Consider the following 20,741-nt stretch of genomic DNA (forward strand, 5'->3'; position numbering starts at 1 on the left):
TGTGCCTGGTATGCAGCTCCATTCAAGTAAATGGGGCTGAGCTGCAATACCATACACAACCTGTGGACAGGCGTGGCACTATTTTGGGAAGAAAGCAGCCATGTTTTTCTAATTCTGTACAACCCCTTTAAATAATGTTGCATATTTTGTTAAATCACAGCATTTTCTCAGTCCACTGAAACCAAACAGAAACATATAAAACCATATGGAAATAGATCTGGAAATGGAAGGTCTTCGAATAGTTTCCCTTATAGAATAAAACATCACTATCATTATAGCGTTTTTGTTTAGTTTTTTCATAAATCAATAGATCATGTATACACATAAAACTGTAATAGATCTTATTAGGGTAAAGTGGCATCTTCCTCTCCTTCCAGCAGCCTATATCCCCCCCCCCCCCTTCCCGGAATGCTGGTTCTCTATAATTGTACAGAAACTAGACAGGGGGGGGAAGAGGGGGATGCTGGAGCAGTACCATTCTGACCCATAAGGTGCTGGAGTAATTGATAAGCGTCCAACCTGACACGCGTTTCGGCGCACTTGCCTTCGTCTTGGGGTGGCAGACGAAGGTAAGTGCACCGAATCGCGCGTCGGGTGGACGCTTATCAATTACTCCAGCACCTTATGGGTCAGTATGGTTACTTTTCTTCTTGCATTATCTTCTAATGTAGACCTATATTTAACATGCATTCATATATTGTTATGTAGAATCTTTGTCTGCATTTGTATGTTCTATCCTATTTTTTCTGACCCATGTAGAGATTGTTCATTACTTTATGTGCAGGACTTTTTTGATGTGCGTCCTTTCTTTAGTGTGTCTGTGGACCTTTTTATATGTTACATTTTAATATTCTTCAATAAAATGTATATATTTTATATTTGATACTTTACTATTGCGTTTTGCATCTCTTTTCGTCTTTGGTTTGTTCATTCAGTTTGGATGCAGGCAAATATATACTGAATTATTTTCTCTTGATTAACCCCCCTTACAAAACTATTTTTTGATACATAAATTATTTGTACTTGGTGGGTGATCACTACTGTTCTCTTTGGTTATATTTATATTGAGCTGTTCTTTGAATGCAAAATTTTGGTGCAGCAACAAATATTTGATGTGTGAACCCGGACCTGGATTCTTGTGACAGTGTATGGATTATTTCACAACAATTATAATTATTCAACGAGAAAATTATTCATCTAACGCACACACAGAGTTATCTGCGCTTTGAAGAAATAGTGTTTTACTCAAATTTCATCTGGTTGTTTATATTAAGGCTTGACCATCTGCTTTTTTCATTACGACTAGAAATCCTTTTTAATAAAACAGCCAAGTTACCGTCGGTATACTGAAAAAGATAAAGTCTACGAGATTAAAGAATTGTCCACAGCGCCAATAGAAGACTTTTCTATAATCTCCTAACACATGAAAAGCCCATCTGTGAGGTTTACAATCTAGTGACTGAAACCAGGGACTACACTGTACCAATATGTAGAACAAGGTCAGGATTAAAGCTGAATGAGTTTTAAAGCACAAACTAACCCCAAAAACATTGTGTATGTGTAATACGGGCTGTAATAAAAATGCAGTAGATGTAAAAAAAAAAAACTAAAAATGTTTTATTTTTATTTATTTATAATGTACTAGGTAGCACTGGAGCTGCAAACTACATCCACTTCTGTCAAATGAGGAGTCTACAAACCCTGAATACTCAACTACATTACCCGTTCTGCAACCTGTGGCTCTACAGTTGTTGTAAAACCACAAGTCTGCAGCTTTCATGGCATGCTGGGACTTGTAGTTTTACACCAGCTGTATAGCCACAGGATACAGAGAACTGATATAAATATATAAGGCATATGCATTGCTATTTATGGCATCTTACATTGGCAGATACATTAGACTTAAAAATGTTCCGGATCTAAGGGCTCATTCAGACGAGCGTAAAACTAGTCCGTGTGTCGTGCGTGAAAATCATGCGCAGCACACGGACCTATTGATTTCAATGGAACCGTTCACACATGCAGGAGTTTTCACGCAGCGTGTGTCCGTTGCATAAAACTCACTGCATATCCTATATTAATACATTTTTCACACACCTATCGCCCATTGAAGTCAATGGGTGCGTGAAAAATGTATTAATATAGGATATGCAGTGAGTGCGTGCTGTGCGTGATTTACGCATCAATTCAATTGAAAAAAATAAAATAAAATGTGCTTTGCGAACGCGTGAATAACGCATGCCCCTCGCTAAGCCCACTGATGCACAACGGACCAGATTCACGCGCTTTTTTCACGCGCGTGAATCTTATACGCTCATGTGAATGTAGCCTTACTTCTGTAGTGATTATTGGGAACTTTTTATTTTTTTTATTTTGCCGCTGCCAGAAACCTCCAGAGCAATTTATGTCAGGTGAAAAAGAGAATTAGAAAACCAAAATCCAACCTGTCTAGTTTCTCCCAACCCTAGTGTATCTAAGGCCAAATGCACACTATGCGCAAATCAATATGCACGTGACCATATTTTCATCCATCCGTAAATACTGTCCTTAAATACGGATCTGTAGTCATCTGCAACTTATCCGCATATATGGAACGGTTTCCGCAAATACGGTCCGTAGTGCTTCCGTAATGCGTCCATATATACGGATCCACAAAAAGAAGCAAACCACAAATGATGTGCAACAACTGCAAACCTGGCGTTGCCTAGCAATGCTTCTGTAGTTACGGACGGCTACAGGTGCGCATCCGTAGCCGTCCATATTTACGGAGGTGCCCATACACTTCTATGGGGAGTCCATGCCGTAATTACGGACAAGAATAGGACATGTTCTATATTTTACCGATCATTTCTACGGAACGGACACCCATAAGTAAAAATACAGAGAGCTGTCCGTAGTCCATAGAAATGAATGGGTCTGTAATTATGGATGAAAAATACGGTCGTGTGCAAGGGGCCTTATACAGTACCAGCAAAGTAAATGAGATTTCAAGTAATCTCATCTCCTTGTTAAAGATTTTTTCTGCATATAAATTGACCTGCGGCGCGTATTTTAAAATAAGCAGCGCGTCAATTTATCTTGTGCTTCCGTCTCAGAATTATATCTGACCAGTTTATAAAAAACACACAAACATCTGTTACATAAGATCTAAACATAAAAATACATAAAAATGCAAAAACGCATAAAAAAATGAAGTGTCTGCTGAATTACTTGTGTTTACCTGCAGTATTGATGCGGATTTTCCGCATCAAATTACACAACGTGTGCACGTATCCTTAGGGCTACCAATGACAGAGTTTCCTCGTCAATGATCCGTTTTGCTCAGGCACCTCAACATAGCTATTATATGCTATCTACAAGTACAAAAGCCTGACTGCTATAGTTTCCCAGCACCCGGAGGGTTCCTGGCTTCTTTTTGTGTTCATGGCAGTGGTCTGTACAGTGTGAAAAGAACAGCAATGTTATATTTTCAGTTGAATATTTTGTAATTATTCCGTTTCTGAAGCAGTGAAATCCAAATGAATGCAGTTCACACATAAGGAAGTGAGAATCTACTGAATACTTAATTCAGTCTCATGAGATTCTTAATGTAATCAGTAACAAGTCCGCCTTCTGATATGCATGACCTGAGACATTCGCTTCTGCTGTATTTCGTCTCTACAAAAAAAAACTTGTATTCAAGATTGTTCCATTTTGAATTTGCAAGAAAGAAAATCAAAACCCTCTATATGAATAACCATTGTACATTTTTCCCTCTCCACGTTTTAGTTTTCTGTTCTAATTACTGTACAATCCTTGAGATTCAAACTTTTTTTTAAAATTTGTTTTATTCAAAATATTGCAAACAAAGCATGAGATTCAAACTTACAGCCACCATGACCCCCATCTTCCTCTTTGCTCGTCGCTTGTTTGCTCCTTTCACAAGGAACTATGATCAGTAACGTATGGGGACGAGCGATCGTTACTATGATCGTTCATCCGCATACATTTCGATCATGTCGGCAGCCAACTCCCTGTACAATTGCCCCGTACATCTCCCCAGAGAGATGTGCTGCCGACCACGATAAGATTTTCTGCTGAGCATTTTCTGCTTTCCGTCCCGAAAACGTTCAGCAGCATGTGGATGAGATCTGATCAAATCTCATCCACATGGCTGGGACTGTAATCCGCTGCGGATTTTCAGCACGGAAACTCTGCATGGAAAATCTGCAGCATTTCCGTTGTGTGTGACCAGCATTATTTAATCTGTTATGTCTATATTTCTGTAAATACAGAAGCACATACTCACCAAGTAAGGATCTACAGAAATGTACAGGGTTTGGGTCACAACTTGTCCATCCATGAGCTCCTCTGTAAGATCTGTTTCCTCCAGATGGAAGTTTTCAGTTGTTGGCTCCCCATCATTTCCTGAATAGGAATATAAAACATTACGGTGTATTCATTTACATTCACTGCATCTGTGATAAAGCAAACAACGGGTGTGAAGGGTAAGTTCATTTACTTGGGCTTTACCTGTTTGATAGGCTCATCCATATTTCATTAACTGTGCTCCTTAAATGATGAGCTTAAACAGAACCCGTCACTAGGTCATATAAATTAAACTGGTTTACTGTCCTGAATAGCGCGGTCTCCCTGATTCCAGCGCGCTTTTTCTTTTTTTCCTGGATCCCCCCATTCCAGAGATATGGTCCACTGTTGTGTTGGCTCCCTATATGCTAATTTGCTGTAGTTAGCGAACAGGGCGTGAACTACCCTCAAGCTGTCTAGCGCTGATTCGTCAGCATAAGAGGCAGGAAAGCTAGCTCCACCCCGTTGGTATTCAGGTCAGTAAACCAGTTCAATTTACATAGCCTAAAGAGAACCTCTCACTAGGTTATGTTCACACGGAGTATTTTGGGGGAGGAATATCTGCCTCAAAATTCAGTTTGGAACTTTGAGGCAGATATTCCTCTCCCTGCATGCCGATTTTCGCGCCGTTTTTCGCCCACGGCCATTGAGCGCCGCGGGCATAAAACAGCGCGAAATACGCTTTCTCTGCCTCCCATTGAAGTCAATGGGAGGTCAGTGGCGGAAGCGCCCGAAGATAGGGCATGTCGCTTCTTTTTCCCGCGAGGCAGTTTTACTGCTCGCGGGAAAAAGACGCCGACGCCTCCCATTGAAATCAATGGGAGGCGTTCTCGGGCCGTTTTTGCCGAGTTTTGCGACGCGGTTTCCGCGTCAAAAAACTCGGCAAAATACCCCGTGTGAACATAGCCTTAAAGTGAACCTGTCATCAGCATTTCACCTATTGAACTCTGCTCACCCCTCGCTGGCCGCTGCTGTCAAATGTTCATTGCCGTTATCCCCTCTCCTAAACTCCTCCTCCGACCGTAAATAACGGTCTGCAAACATTTTGCTCCTTTTATGGTAATAATCTGGCAGTCTTGTTCGTTCCTCTTCTTATGCCCGCCCATCGCCGAAAACTGTCCCGCCCTGAATGCCACAATCTTGTCTGAGATGACGGGCGCATGGTCCGATAACCTTCCCTGCTTTGTCCGGGCCTGAAATCTAGTTACTGCACATGCGCCGCTATGGTATACCATTTTGTGCACGCACCAGAAGAGAACATCAATGCACAAGTGCGAGATTTCACGTGTGCTGCGGGGAGGTGAGGAGCTGCCAATCAAAAGTAAGGAGGCGGGGTTAACTCGGAAAGGCTTGAGGAATGAAGATATGACTCTTTTCAAACGAAGATATGACTCTTTTATGCTCATTAGCATACGGTGCGGGAACACTAAATAACTGAATACTAAAGCTACAGAGCCGACTAAGAAGACAATTATAGGTTATATAGAAATGATTTTATTTTAGGTATTGCTGGTTTAATAGGTGAAATGCTGGCAACAGTTTCCCTTTAAAGAGCAACTGTCGGCTCTCCTGACCTTTCTGTTTTAGACTAGGGGAATGGTAAAGCCCAAAATTTATTCACACATTTCCAGGAATAATAACAGAGCATTTACTAAAACAGACAGGTTCTCTTTTAAACGATTCGTAGAAACATTTGGCAACAAGAATCAGAGCGAAGCGCGGCCATACGCATGTTTCCTCAACACATAGTGAGATATCTGCCCCTCCTTGAACTCCAAATTCAGCGGCCGCGTATAAAACTTTTCACCATGTGCATATCTATTTAGCACAGACTCATTGGGGCAGATTTACTAAGACTCTGGCGGTTTATACGCCAGTCTTATTCTGAAGCCCGCAGCAGTAAGATGCAACTAATTTATTAAGAAATAATAAATTATTTGAGTCCTGTGCTGTCTGTGTGCCAGAAAGTCAAATCTATGCTAGCAATGAGTTGGTGAAGATTTCCACTATAATTTATGCAAATTTTTGCGTAAATCATAGTAAATTTGTCAGGCCACAAATTCCAATAAGCCTTGCCCACCAAAACAAAAACAGACGAGAGCGGCGGAAGACAGTAAAAAGTTGTGAATTATTGCATAGATATGACGTGCAGAGCATAAGTCCTCTACAGGTCACATCCACTCACTTCATTGAGGTTTGGCACTTAGAACTCCTGATAAAGCGGGTATATCCCATGAAACGTTGAGCTCTTTTACTACTGTTCTGTTATTTTTTAATAATTTAATAAATAACAATAATTTTAGTATTACTAAAGCGTGGCTGAATTCTTAATCATTTATGAATGTTTTCAGCCTAAACAGACAGATCTCCACTGTCCAGAACAAAACAAGCAGGACACAAGCATCTGGAACCACCAGAGCCCAGGACATCAAGAGATCGTCAAAGTGCGAGGAAATCCAAAGATCTGGCCAATGGTGCACACACATACAGCACAGCCGCCCCGACACTGTCCGTAGGTGATTGGATAGTGTCCAATTGGACAGTGTCAGAGCACAGACATCACGCCCGCTAGCCATTTAGTTAGATAGAAATGCCCCATTGACAGTTCAGGGGCTTATTTACATATCGGGTGCCAAATATAACGGCACCGATATGAAAATAACGGAGGAAGTTAGAAAAACTATTTCGAGTGAGACAGGGTTTGTGCAGCCCTGCCTATTACATGCTGTACTCAGCTGCACATGTATGGGCAGGTGAAAGGTTCTCTTTAAGAAGGGCAAGACCTTCCTCAGCAGGGGGTCATTATAAATGATGACTAAATCCAGCAAGCTCAATGTCACTCTGCATTGCTAAGTAGCATTGACAGTGTTTAAAGGGCAGCTCAATATAGGGACAGGTCCGCTGCACTATTAGCCCAAACAGCGCAAGGAATTGTACTGCAGCTCTGCTCCTATTCACTTGAATAGGAGTAGAGCTGCAGTGTTGCAGCACGGCCGCTATACAGTGGTCGGAGCCTTCTGCTTCTGACACCAACCACTGCAAAACTTCCGGTTCCCGAGGCAGCTCGAACCACTGATCTGTGTGTGGTCCGGATGCCAGACCCCCTCCAATTATATACTGATGACCTATCCTGTGAATAGTTTATCAGTATGAAAAACCGCCCCATGCCCAGACAACCCCTTTAACACCAATTGATGGCCTGAGGAAGACGCTAGTGCATTGAAACGCGTAGCCAAATAAAGATTTCTTTGAACAATTGATCTCGTCTATGTCTGATATCAGCAGCGCTGGTACCTAATTTCCAAACTTTTTCAGAACTATTGGTGCTTTATTGTAGCGGTGACAAACCCAAACGGAAACCATAGCTTCCATTTGAATTACCATTGATTTCAATGGTAATGCTTCCGTTGAAAATGGTTTCCGTTTGTTTCCCTTCAGTAAGGTTTCCGTTTTTTGGCGGAAACAATAGCGCAGTCAACTGCACTATTGTTTCCGCAAAAAAAAAAAACAAACGGAAACCTTACGGAAGGGAGACAAACGGACACCATTTGCAACGGAAGCATTACCATTGAAATCAATGGTAATGCAATTTCCGTTTGCCTTTCCATTGATGGGTTTCTCCGACGGAAAGGTCTGAGACGGAACCCATCAACGGAACCCTGATGCTGATGTGAACAGGCCCTTACTTGAGTCTTAAGTTTAAATAAAAAACACCAATCAAACAACAGGATTAATATCAATGCATAAATGTCAGCTAACAGACATAAAAAGTCCCTAGATAGTAATAGTCTCTGTAATTTTCTTGCATGGGCATAACTACCAGGATAGCAGGTATAACAGCTGCTGTAGGGCTCAGCGGGTAAGGTGCAGTTAGGGGGCATGGAAAATCCAAGTTTTGTTATGCCCCTGCTGTTAGCATTATCTGTAGTGTAACATCACAGTGTGCATGGTGACATGTATGCATTTTTACTCTGCCAGAATATAATCATGTGAATTATCCCTGTGCTGTGACAACACTGTGTGCATTATTATTGTGCTGTGACATCACATTGTGCATTATCCATGTACCATGACATCACCATTAGCATATTTCCTATCTTCACTGAGTATATTATTTTTGTACTGTGGCATAAATGTGTGCATAATCCCTGTACTGTAACATCACTGTGTATATTATCGCAGTACAGTGACATCACTGCTGTGCATAGGATTTTTGTGCTGTAACTTCATTGAGTTAATTATCCCTTTATTGTGACTTAATCATGTAAATTCTCTGAGTTGTGACATCACTGCGTGTATTATCCTAGTAGTGTGACATCGCTGTATGAATTATCGTGACCACTTAGTGCATTATCCTTGTGCATTCGGAAAAACACATGGCACAGAGTGGGGACCAAAATAATCATAACCTTTTCAAGTTCTGAACTCTCTATACTTAGGGTCATCATGGTGCAGTGGGGCCCTATTCAAACAAAGGATTAAGGCAGGTTAAAAGTTTGCTGTGTTGCAGCTCCCCGCTCAACAGGCGGCCATGAACACACCTGTGCAGGGAAGAACTGTTAGGCCCTGTTCACATTGAGTTTTTTTACTAGTTTTTTTGAGCGGAAACCGCTCCGCAAAACTCCTCAAAAACCGCCCGAAAATGCCTCCCATTGAAGCGACATGACCTATCTTGAGGCGGTTTCCGCCTCCAAAACCCCATTTCAATCAGTCAGAAACGGGGAAAAAACGCCTTGACGAGTGTTTTGACGAGTTTTTGTCAAACCACTGTGCAAAAAACGTCTGGAGCAGTTTTTGCAGGAAGAATTTTCCTCCTGCAAAAAACTCAGTGTGAACACAGCCTTAAGCAGCACTGGTTTAGAGCTCCGGCACCTTCATTCTTAGGATCGATGAAGGTGCTGGCAGTCAGACCCACATCTATTATAAAGTGATGGCATATCCTAGCAATGTACTGCAAGTACAACTTGGGCTTCATGCATCGGGTCACCTCTTGTTCTGCCTACCGATGCTGAACTGCGGAATTAAAGGGGTTTTCCAATCCTTTTTTTTTTTTTTTAAATCAATGCAATGTTCCTCTATTAATATATTAGTGCACTCTGACTATCTTTTTCTTGATAATAAATGGTTTTAGTAACATTACTCCCTATTGTTTACCTTGAGAGGTTTGTTTTGCTCAGTAAGTTCATTCCTCTTCTCTTCCTGTGTTTCTCCTCCCTGCATGCACTGCTCTAGTCCCAGCATGCAATGTGCATGCAGCAGTGCACTTGCTCCGCCTACTACACCCAGCTCTACTAACTTCTGCAATCTCAGTCTTCATTTTGGTGCTCTCATTCTATTACTGATAGCACAAGCTGAAATCACTGGATATCTGCGTTTTTAACCTCTTAACGCCGAAGGGCGGATATATCAGTCCTCTGCAGCTGCTAGTTCGCGCAGGAGGAGGGATATATCCGTCCTGTGATGGCGCGGGTACTGCCAGTGTACCCACACGATCAGCGGCAGGAGCACGGCTGTTATACACAGCCTGGCTCCTGCTGCAACTGCCGGAATCGAAGCGCGCTCCGATTCCGGCAGTTTAACCCATTAAATGCCGCTGTCAATAGTGACAGCGGCATCTAATGTGTTTGACAGAGGGAGGGAGCTCCCTCTGTTTTATACTGACAGGCAATAATGCTTTGGTATACGAAGTATACCAAAGCATTATATATGCGATCGGCACATCGCATAGTGAAGTCCCATGGTGGGACTAAAAAAAAAATGTCAATCCGTTAAATAAAGTTGGTGAAAAAACAAAAAAAAAATTACAGTGAAAATCAAATAAAACTACTTTTTTTGCCCAAAAAGTGGTTTTTTTAAAGTAAAAGTGTCAAAACAAATCACACATACACATATATGGTATCCCCGCGATCGTAACCACTTGAACAATAAAATTAACACATTAATTAAACCGCTGGATGAACGGCGTCCAAAAAAACAACGGCAAAATTCGTTCTTTTCTCCCATTCCCACCATAAAAAATTAAATAAAAATTAATCTAAGTCCTATGTACCCCAAAATAGTACTAATGAAAACTACACATTGTCCCGCAAAAATCAAGCCCACGTACGGCCACATAGACGGAAAAATAAAACCGTTACGGCTCTTGGAACGCGGCGATGCAAAAACAAGTAATTTTTTTCTAAAAGGGTTTTTATTGTGCAAACGTAGGAAAACATATAAAACCTTTACATATTTGGTATCCCCGTAACCGTGCCGAGCCATAGAATAAAGTTAACATGTTATTTACGCTGCATAGTAAACGGCGTAAATTTATAACGTGAAAATCAATGCTGGAATAGCTGCTTATTTTCAATTCTCTCCTAAAATAAAGTTAATAAAAGTTAATCGATATATTATAAGCATCTAAAAATGGTGGAATTACAAAATAAAACTCGTCCCGCAAAAAACAAGCCCTTATACGGCTATGTCGACGGAATAAAAAAAAAGTTACAACTCTTGGAATGCGACCGTGAAAAAAACAAAAATTATCCTTGGTTATTAACGTGCAAAATGGCCCGGTCATTAAGGGGTTAAACGGTTTGAAGAGGTCTTCTGGTACCAAAACAGTGGAAACCCCCAAAAGGTGCCCCCATTTTGGAAACTAGACCCCTTGAGGAATCCATTGTAGTTTTCTTGGGGTGCATGCGGCTTTTTGATCAGTTTTTATTCTATTTTTAAGTGGCGTGGTGACTAAAAAAACAGCAATTCTACTATTGTTTTTTTATTCTATTTTTGTTACAGCGTCACCGTGCGCTATAAATGACATATTCACTTTATTCTGCGGGGCGATACGATTAGGGCTCATTTACACGAGCGTGTTATACATCCGTGCAACGCGCGTCGCAGGGACCTATGTTAGTCTATGGGGCCGTGCAGACAGGTGCGCGATTTTCACGCAGCGTATGTCCGCTGCGTGAAACGCACGACGTCCTATATTTGTGCGCTGTTCGCACATCACGCACCCATTGAAGTCAATGGGTGGGTGAAAACCACGCATGTCGCATGGAAGCAATTCCGTGGGACGCGCGTGATTCGCGCAACAGCACTGTAAAGGATGAATGAAAACAGAAAAGCACCACGTTCTTTTCTGTTTACAAACATCCAAACGGAGTGTCATAATGATGGTGGCTGCGCGAAAACCAGGCAGCCGCGCATCATAAAGGGCTGACACACGGAGCTGTTAATTGCCTTTTGCGCACGCAAAACGCCGCGCTTTTTGCTTGCACAAAACGCACACGCTCGTGTAAACTCGGCCTTACGGTGACACCAGATGTTTATAGTTCTTTTGTCTTATGGCGTTTGCACAATAAAATACGTTTTGTAAACAATCATTCACTTTTTGTGTTACCTTATTCTAAGAGCCAGAACTTTATAATTTTTCCATCAATAAAGCCGTGCGAGGACTTATTTTTTGCGTAACGAACTGTAGTTTCGATCAGGACCATTTTTAGGGACATGCGACTTTTTGATCTATTTTTAATAAATTTTTTGGGAGGTGAAGTGACCAAACAATTGTGATTTTGGTACGGTTTATTATTATTTTCTTTTACGGCGTTCACCGTGCGGGATAAATAACAAAATAATTTTGTAGTTCAGGCCGTTACGGACGCGGCGATACCAATTATGTATATTTTATTTATTTATATATTTTTATTCATAAAAAAGGACTGATAAGGGAAAAAAAGGGGATTTTTTTAAACTTTTATTTTCTTATTTTTACACATCTTTTTTTTTTACTTTATTACTTTGTCCCACTAGGGGACTTGAGGGCAGGAGGCCCTGATCGCAATTCTAATACTCTGCACTACATGCGTAGTGCAGTGTATTAGAACTGTCAGCTATTCACTGACAGCAAGCATAGTGGGTCCTGACTTTGTCAGGACCCATTAGGCTTCCGTCGATGGCATAGCCGGACGCCATTGTTTGGTGTCCGGTTGCCATAGTAACCATCGCCGGCCGCTATCGTGTAGCAGGCCGGCGATGGTAACTTAACCCCTAAAAAGCCGCGATCTCTATTGAACGCGGCTTTTAAGGGGTTAGACAGCGGGGACACAGCGATCGGTACCCGCTGTAGGAGCTGCGGCAGCTGCTGTACGAGACAGCAGCTGTCACAGCTCCTGCACCTGTCGGGAAGATGGCCGAAACGGCCGTTATTCCCGCAACTTCGTATTCCGTCGGTAATTTATAAGGGGTTATAATTTCACAGAGCATGCGCGGTGGAGTGTGTTAACCACACATGCTCTGAGATAAAGAAGCACGTGGTACGGTTACGTCATTTGTGACATAACCGTACAGTGTGAAAGCCGGAAACCGGAAGCAAGGCAGAAGACTAAATGGACGGGTCTGCACAGGAAGTGCAGATTTTGCTTCACTAAGGGGGCGGTGACGGAGGAGGATATACGACGCTACAGCCATCTGATGAAACGTAAGTACATTGTAAAGTTATATCATTTTCATTGTTTTATTTAAATAAATGTAATTTTTTAGTTCCGGAATACCCCTTTAAGGAAGACAAAAATAAATCACCTACCTGGCCTAGATGCCAACACAACTCTCTTAACCTTCATGCTTTCAAGTTCTTCTGTAGTGACCTAAAACAAGAACAAGCTTTTGGTCATTTTCCCCAGAAGTATTTATACACTATTACTGCACATGTATCAAAAAAAATAAACTATCCCCTATCGTACGAACCTGTAAATAGTTTTTATTAAACGAAAGGTGATACTCTTATTACAAAGACCTGCACACATTAAAGGGCTCCCGTGTCCATATCCCAACCTCTGATGTCAAGAGAGGAGAGCCGCTATGTATGAGCAGCTTCTGCTCTGGCGGAATTGGATGAATATTTCCCTGGCAATAACATCTGATCAACCGGATGTATTTGTTGATGTTGTACAGTATGTCATTTATATCTTCAATTCATGCATGCGCGTTAAGGGCGGTACAACAGAACAGCCCATACATGGCACGTCACAAGTGACGTGTCGTATACCCGAAAATAATTTAAGATCAACACAATGGCCGGAGAGTGACGTCACCCGTCAAGTACCCCACGTCAGCATCTGGAAACTGGGCCAATTTGGAAAATGTAAGTATATTACAAATGTATTTACATTAATAAATTACAAACATTAAAGAGGCTCTGTCACCAGATTTTGCAGCCCCTATCTGCTATTGCAGCAGATCGGCGCTGCAATGTAGATTACAGTAACGTTTTTATTTTTAAAAAACGAGCATTTTTGGCCAAGTTATGACCATTTTTGTAGTTATGCAAATGAGGCTTGCAAAAGTCCAAGTGGGTGTGTTTAAAAGTAAAAGTCCAAGTGGGCGTGTATTATGTGCGTACATCGGGGCGTGTTTACTACTTTTACTAGCTGGGCGTTCTGACGAGAAGTATCATCCACTTCTCTTCAGAACGCCCAGCTTCTGCCAGATCACGCTGTGACGTCACTCACAGGTCCTGCATCGTGTCAGACGAGCGAGGACACATCGGCACCAGAGGCTTCAGTTGATTCTGCAGCAGCATCGGCGTTTGCAGGTAAGTCGATGTAGCTACTTACCTGCAAACGCTGATGCTGCTGCAGAATCAACTGTAGCCTCTGGTGCCGATGTGTCCTCGCTCGTCTGACACGATGCAGGACCTGTGAGTGACATCACAGCGTGATCTGGCAGAAGCTGGGCGTTCTGAAGAGAAGTGGATGATACTTCTCATCAGAACGCCCAGCTAGTAAAAGTATTAAAAACGCCCCGATGTACGCACATAATACACGCCCACTTGGACTTTTACTTTTAAACACACCCACTTGGACTTTTGCAAGCCTCATTTGCATAACTACAAAAATGGTCATAACTTGGGCAAAAATGCTCGTTTTTTAAAAATAAAAACGTTACTGTAATCTACATTGCAGCGCCTATCTGCTGCAATAGCAGATAGGGGCTGCAAAATCTGGTGACAGAGCCTCTTTCTCGGAAAACCCCTTTAAGTCCTGTAAATTCAGTATCAATGCAGTATTTGGTCACCGCCAAACAAATATAATACGGCTACATCAGGGGCAGACGCAGACAGCACAGGGCCCCAGTGCAAGAACAGTTGCTCTCTAAGGCCTCAGTCACACGGGTCCGTTTTTAGGTCAGTATATGTAAGCTAAAACAAGAAGTGGGTCCAAAACATTTAAGAGGTACAAACCTTTCCATTAAAGTTTTTCTGTTTATGCTTCATCACTGGTTTTGGCTTGCACGCTGATGCAAAATACTGACCTGATGTGAAACCCAGTCTTAGGCCTTATTCCCGCGAACGTATTTCACGTCCGTGTGCTGTCCATCTAAATAACTGACAGCACACTGACCAATGCACTTCAATGGGGCTTGTCACACATCTTTGTTTTTTTCACAGAGCGTGTGTCTATTGCGTGAAACTCACCACATGTGCTATTCTGGTCCGTTTTTGCGGATCAGTCTTGCCCATTGAAGTCTATGGGTGCGTGAAATACACAGACAGAATACAGACGACATCCGTGATGTCCGTTTTACATGTATCAGTTGCTAAAGAAATGCACAGAGAAACAAGTAAAATGAGGAAGTGCCTGCAGAGGAGAAACATGGAGGAGGAAAACGGATGACACATGGAAACCCCACTGATGACTCAACACGGACAGTCATATGTATGGAAAACGGCCTGTCTTTTATGGACACAACTCTTGCTGTTACGCCCGGATTTAGAGAAACCGCCGATACCCAGCCGTAGATGCCACGATCAATACTAATCACAGCCTAAAGCCAGGTCCACAATCCACTGACAGCCGCAGGGGCAGCGCTTCCCAGGTCCCCTGCCAGTCTCTGTACACCCAACCTCCAGCGATGATGTGTCGCTTGTGACCGCTACATCATGCGACCGGCTGCAGCGGTTCTGTGTCAACACGACATCGCTGGAGGTTGGGTGTACACAGATCCACATTGGACTTGGGAAATGTTGCCACAAAAGCGCCAGGGAAGTGAAGTGTTTTTTATTTGAAACTATCTGGATTTGCAGATTTTGCTGCAGTTTATCTGCGGATCTGAAGTTAAATCCGTAACACTTGGACTTGCTTGCAGATTTCTTCTTCCCCTTTGAATTCAATGGAGAAAATCCACAACAAATCTTTGCATTTTCCGCAGCAGAAATTTACATTCTGCGGATTTAATAATCCACGTCCGCATGGAAAATGTCTGCAGCGTGTGGATGAGACATGTTCAAAACTCATGCAACTTGTCGCTACTGTATTCCGCTATGGATTCCAAAAACAGCACCACACAAGTCTCCAAATTCTGTGTGGTAGTGCAGCTAAACCCCACACATTTCAGTTATACAGTTAAAGAGACTCTGTCACCACATTATAAGTGCCCTGTCTCCTACATAAGGAGATCGGCGCTATAATGTAGGTGACAATAGTGCTTTTTATTTTAAAAAAAACGATCTATTTTTACCACTTTATTAGCGATTTTAGATTTATGCTAATGAGTTGCTTAATGCACAAGTGGGCGTGTTTTTACTTTAGACCAAGTGGGCGTTGTACAGAGGAGTGTATGACGCTGACCAATCAGTGACCAATCAGCATCCTGCACTCCTCTCCATTCATTTAGTCAGCGCATAGGGATCCTGCTAGATCACTATGTGCTGTCTTATACTAACACATTATCAATACTGAAGTGTTTAGACAGTGAATAGACATTCCACGGGATGTCTATTCACAATCTCTGCACTTCGTTACTCTGTCTGTGGTAGTTACAGCAGAGCAAGCTTAATCTCGCGAGATTACGCGGTAAATGACAGGTTACAACGAGATTACGCTTCCTCTGCTGTAACTACCATAGACAGAGTACCGAAGTGCAGAGATTGTGAATAGACATCCCGTGGAATGTCTATTCACTGTCTATACACTTCAGTATTGTTAATGTGTCAGTATAAGACAGCACATAAGGATCTAGCAGGATCCCTATGCGCTGACTAAATGAATGGAGAGGAGTGCAGGATGCTGATTGGTCAGCGACATACACTCCTCTGTACAATGCCCACTTGGTCTAAAGTAAAAACATGCCCACTTGGGCATTAAGCAACTCATTAGCATAAATCTAAAATCGCTAATAAAGTAGTGAAAACAGATCATTTTTAAATAAAAAGCATTACTGTCACCTACATTATAGCGCCCATCTCCTTATGTAGGAGATAGGCCACTTATAATGTAGTGACAGAGCCTCTTTAAATGTATGATTTTATACATCAATGAACCACATAATAAAGTCAGGAATACAAAGACAAAAGTGTTTGCTTATTTTCCAGTAACAGCGCCATGTCTGTCCTCAGGCTATGTCTGGTAATGCAGCTTATCCTTAAAATGCTATACCAGATACAACCCATGGACAAATGTAGCGCTGTTTCTGAAAACTTTTTTGCAATCCTGGACAACTCCTTTAATTTATTTCATGATCTTCTCACATGGTATTTCTTTATGTCTGACACATGCATTTCTCAAATTCTGGATCTGCCATTTATTAAAATCCCATTTATTTTATTGCTGTGATATCATCACACCACTAAATGCATTAGTGAATGAATGAGTCATAACAAAAGGGGTTTTAACTTTTTTTGACCAAGTGTCATGACATCATTAATGTCTTCTTAACACCAACCATTATATTCTTTTGAAATGTCTAAGGTTGGCCATAAGGGTATGGAATATAATTTTCAACATTTTTTTGCCACTTTTCTACTAAGAAAAATGGTGACATACAACACCACGTCCAACCTTTTTGGTCTACACCAGATTTGTTGACAGGGCGAGGGTGTGCGCCCTGTTGAAGAATTTAATGCATTTTGCACCAATATTAAATTTCCCACATATTTCTCATACTGCAATTTTCCATGGAAAATATTTGTTCGTCAGGCATACGGATAAAAAAATAAATAAAAACATTTTTTGGAAGCTCATCATGAAAAAGGTTTACGTCAATGTCCAGTTTAAAAGACATGTCAGAACAGTTCTGGACTTAGCGTCAATTGTGCATAACTACCGGCATACCTCGCAAATTTCCAGTGCTGCAAAGAGGGGCAACAGATGAGGCAAGTTTTTTCCCTGTGAGGGTATGTGCACACGGCTTATTTTCTGCCATTTTTCGGGCCGGAAACGGACGGAAAATCGGCAGCAGAACGCCTCCAAACATCTGCCCATTGATTTCAATGGGAAAAACTGCGTTCTGTTCTGACGGGGCGCTCTTTTACGCGGCCATTTTGAAAAACGGGCATGTAAAAAAACGCCCACGAAAAAGAAGTGCAGATCACTTCTTCAGCCATTTTTCATTGACTCTATAGAAAAACAGCTCCAAAAATGGCAGTAAAAAATACAGCGAAAAACGCGAGTTGCTACAGCTCCGTATTTTCAGAAGTTTTTTAGTAAGCGTGTGCACATACCCTTAAGTCACGCCTCTAATGCCCTTTGTTATTGCCACATAGTGCCCCCCGCACAGTCTAATATCCCCATAGTGCCTCCACACAGTATAATCCCCCATAGTGCCCCCCACACAGTATAATCCCCCATAGTGCCCCCCACACAGTATAATCCCCCCATAGTGCCTCCACAGTATAATCCCCTATAGTGCCCCCCACACAGTATAATCCCCCCATAGTGCCTCCACACAGTATAATCCACCCATAGTGCCCCCCACACAGTATAATCCCCCCATAGTGCCTCCACACAGTATAATCCACCCATAGTGCCTCCACACAGTATAATCCACCCATAGTGCCTCCACACAGTATAATCCACCCATAGTGCCTCCACACAGTATAATCCACCCATAGTGCCTCCACACAGTATAATCCACCCATAGTGCCTCCACACAGTATAATCCACCCATAGTGCCTCCACACAGTATAATCCACCCATAGTGCCTCCACACAGTATAATCCACCCATAGTGCCTCCACACAGTATAATCCACCCATAGTGCCTCCACACAGTATAATCCACCCATAGTGCCTCCACACAGTATAATCCACCCATAGTGCCTCCACACAGTATAATCCCCCATAGTGCCTCCACACAGTATAATCCCCCATAGTGCCTCCACACAGTATAATCCCCCATAGTGCCTCCACACAGTATAATCCCCCATAGTGCCTCCACACAGTATAATCCCCCATAGTGCCTCCACACAGTATAATCCCCCATAGTGCCTCCACACAGTATAATCCACCCATAGTGCCTCCACACAGTATAATCCACCCATAGTGCCTCCACACAGTATAATCCACCCATAGTGCCTCCACACAGTATAATCCCCCATAGTGCCTCCACACAGTATAATCCCCCAGAATGCCTCCACACAGTATAATCCCCCATAATGCCTCCACACAATATAATCCCCCCATAGCGCCTCCACATAGTATAGTCCCCCATAATGCCTCCACACAGTATAATCCCCCCATAGCGCCTCCACACAGTATAATCCCCCATAGTGCCTCCACACAGTATAATCCCCTATAGTACCTCCCGCACAGTATAATGCCAAATATCTGCCCCCACATAGTATAATGCCCCCATACATGCCTCCATACAGATGTCCCATACAGTATAATGTCCCCTTAGATAACCCCATACAGTATGTGCTCACAGCCGATGCTTCATAGTAAATGGTGAAGAGTGAGCTCCTTGCTTCACCATTGGAAACCGGGACATACCACCGGACGCCCAGGACACTGCCCGGAATCCGGGACGTTTGGGAGGTATGACTACTGGGGTAGCAGGCATAGCAGCAGCTATGGGGCCCAACATCTAAGGGGGTCCGGCTCCACTCTGATGTAAATTGCAGTAACTATGGATGTTGGATGGGGATCTTGTCAAATGTAATGGGACCCCTATTACTTGTTATGCCCCTGCAGTGTGAATTATCCTTGTACTGTGACATCATGGTGTGCATTTTTTCCTCTGCTGCGATGTCACATTGTGCCTTGGTGACATTTTGGGGTGCATTATCCCTGTGCTCTAATATTATGAGTCTTATCCTTGTACTGTGACATCACTATATATATATATATATATATATATATATATATATATATATAATTCTGGTGCTATAACTTCACTTTATGCAGTAACTCTGTAGTGTGACATCATATATACATGATTCCTGTGCAGTGACTTCATTATCCCTGTGACATCACGTGTTTTGTCTCTATGGGATGACATCACTGCGCATTAAATAGCGCACAACAACCATGATTTTCATGTTCTGAACATGCTGCAAGCTGGTCATGGTGGAGAGGGCCCCTCTCCGTTTTGCTTTGGGGCCCCATGGATTCTTGCTATGCCCCTGCTCTGATGTAATGGTTACTTGGGGCTGGTAGAAATTAACATTTGACATTGCAAGGGCGTAATTTACAATATTTGCTTATGGCAGCATCTCCTTGACCTTCTAGACTGTAATGTGTCAGTGAGTATTGCTGCAGCCTGCGGGGGGTTACTTTTTCCCGCTACAAAAAAACCCAAAGTGAGAAATGAACGCAAGGGACGGATCACGTGACCACTCACCAGAGATGCCGCACTAAAACTTCCTGTTAACCCAGAGACCTCTAATGCGCATGCGCTAGCGGCCATCACTGGAGGCGTGTTCGATGAAATTAGGCTGTGAGCCTTTATCACACGTAGCGGGCTAGTCCTGTTGTATTAGTACAGAAACTGGTGTGTTTTATAAATAATATAAATTTAACCATTATTTACTAAAGGTACAGATATTAGGCACAATTTATATGTATCTTGCCTGCTATTCCAGTGTCCGGGAGGTTCTGCCGCAAAGGTCACTGACAGCTGCCACTAGGGGGCGCTAACTGCATTTTTATTCATATTGCTTCCGTTGACTTTAATGGGAGCTGTATAAATATATATGTAGTAAGCTCCCCCTAGTGGCGGCTGCAGGCATTTAGAAATTGTATAATTGAATTATATGGCTCCTTGAAGGTAAACGCTTCTAGCGCTTTTTGTGAGGGAACTCTGCTCGACAGTATTCTTAATTTAGGGAACTCTACTGACAGTCTTATTCATTGAAAGAACTCTACTGACAGTATTCTTATTGGGGGCTCTGCTGTCACTATTGGCAGGACGCTGCTGGCAATGGTGTTACTGTGATGATGCTGGTAAAGGAGGCTGTTATGGGGGGATTGGCTTTTACTTATGAATCCATATTCTTTTTTTACGAGGCGTTTTTTTAATTCAGCAGCATAAAAATACTCATATGAACTACACAGTGCATCTCCTATTGAAATCAATAGGAAACGGTTTGCAGGCGTATTTCACGTGTATTTTGGAGCGTAATACGATCGTTTTA

The 20,741-nt window shown here is 42.4% G+C and overlaps 1 protein-coding gene across 8 annotated transcripts in view; it reads right to left on the minus strand.

The window, feature by feature from the left end:
- PTGR2 (prostaglandin reductase 2) overlaps positions 1–20,741 on the minus strand; it is a 126,589-nt gene that overhangs the window by 20,329 nt on the left and 85,519 nt on the right. For 3 of the 8 annotated variants that reach the window (XM_075844779.1, XM_075844771.1, XM_075844780.1), the window contains exons 1-3: positions 19,949–19,986; positions 12,917–12,977; positions 4,289–4,407 (exon numbers count right to left, since the gene is read on the minus strand). In XM_075844779.1, coding sequence (XP_075700894.1) covers positions 4,289–4,407; positions 12,917–12,953 — 156 coding nt within the window. In that variant the 5' untranslated portion in view covers positions 12,954–12,977; positions 19,949–19,986. Of the gene's footprint in view, positions 1–4,288; positions 4,408–9,501; positions 9,559–12,916; positions 12,978–19,829; positions 19,866–19,948; positions 19,987–20,741 lie in introns of those variants that run through there. The other 5 variants (XM_075844775.1, XM_075844772.1, XM_075844774.1 and 2 more) reach the window with 3 other exon arrangements.

Source organism: Rhinoderma darwinii, chromosome 12, assembly GCF_050947455.1.
Source record: "Rhinoderma darwinii isolate aRhiDar2 chromosome 12, aRhiDar2.hap1, whole genome shotgun sequence".
In the NCBI taxonomy this organism is placed as follows: Eukaryota; Metazoa; Chordata; class Amphibia; order Anura; family Rhinodermatidae; genus Rhinoderma; species Rhinoderma darwinii.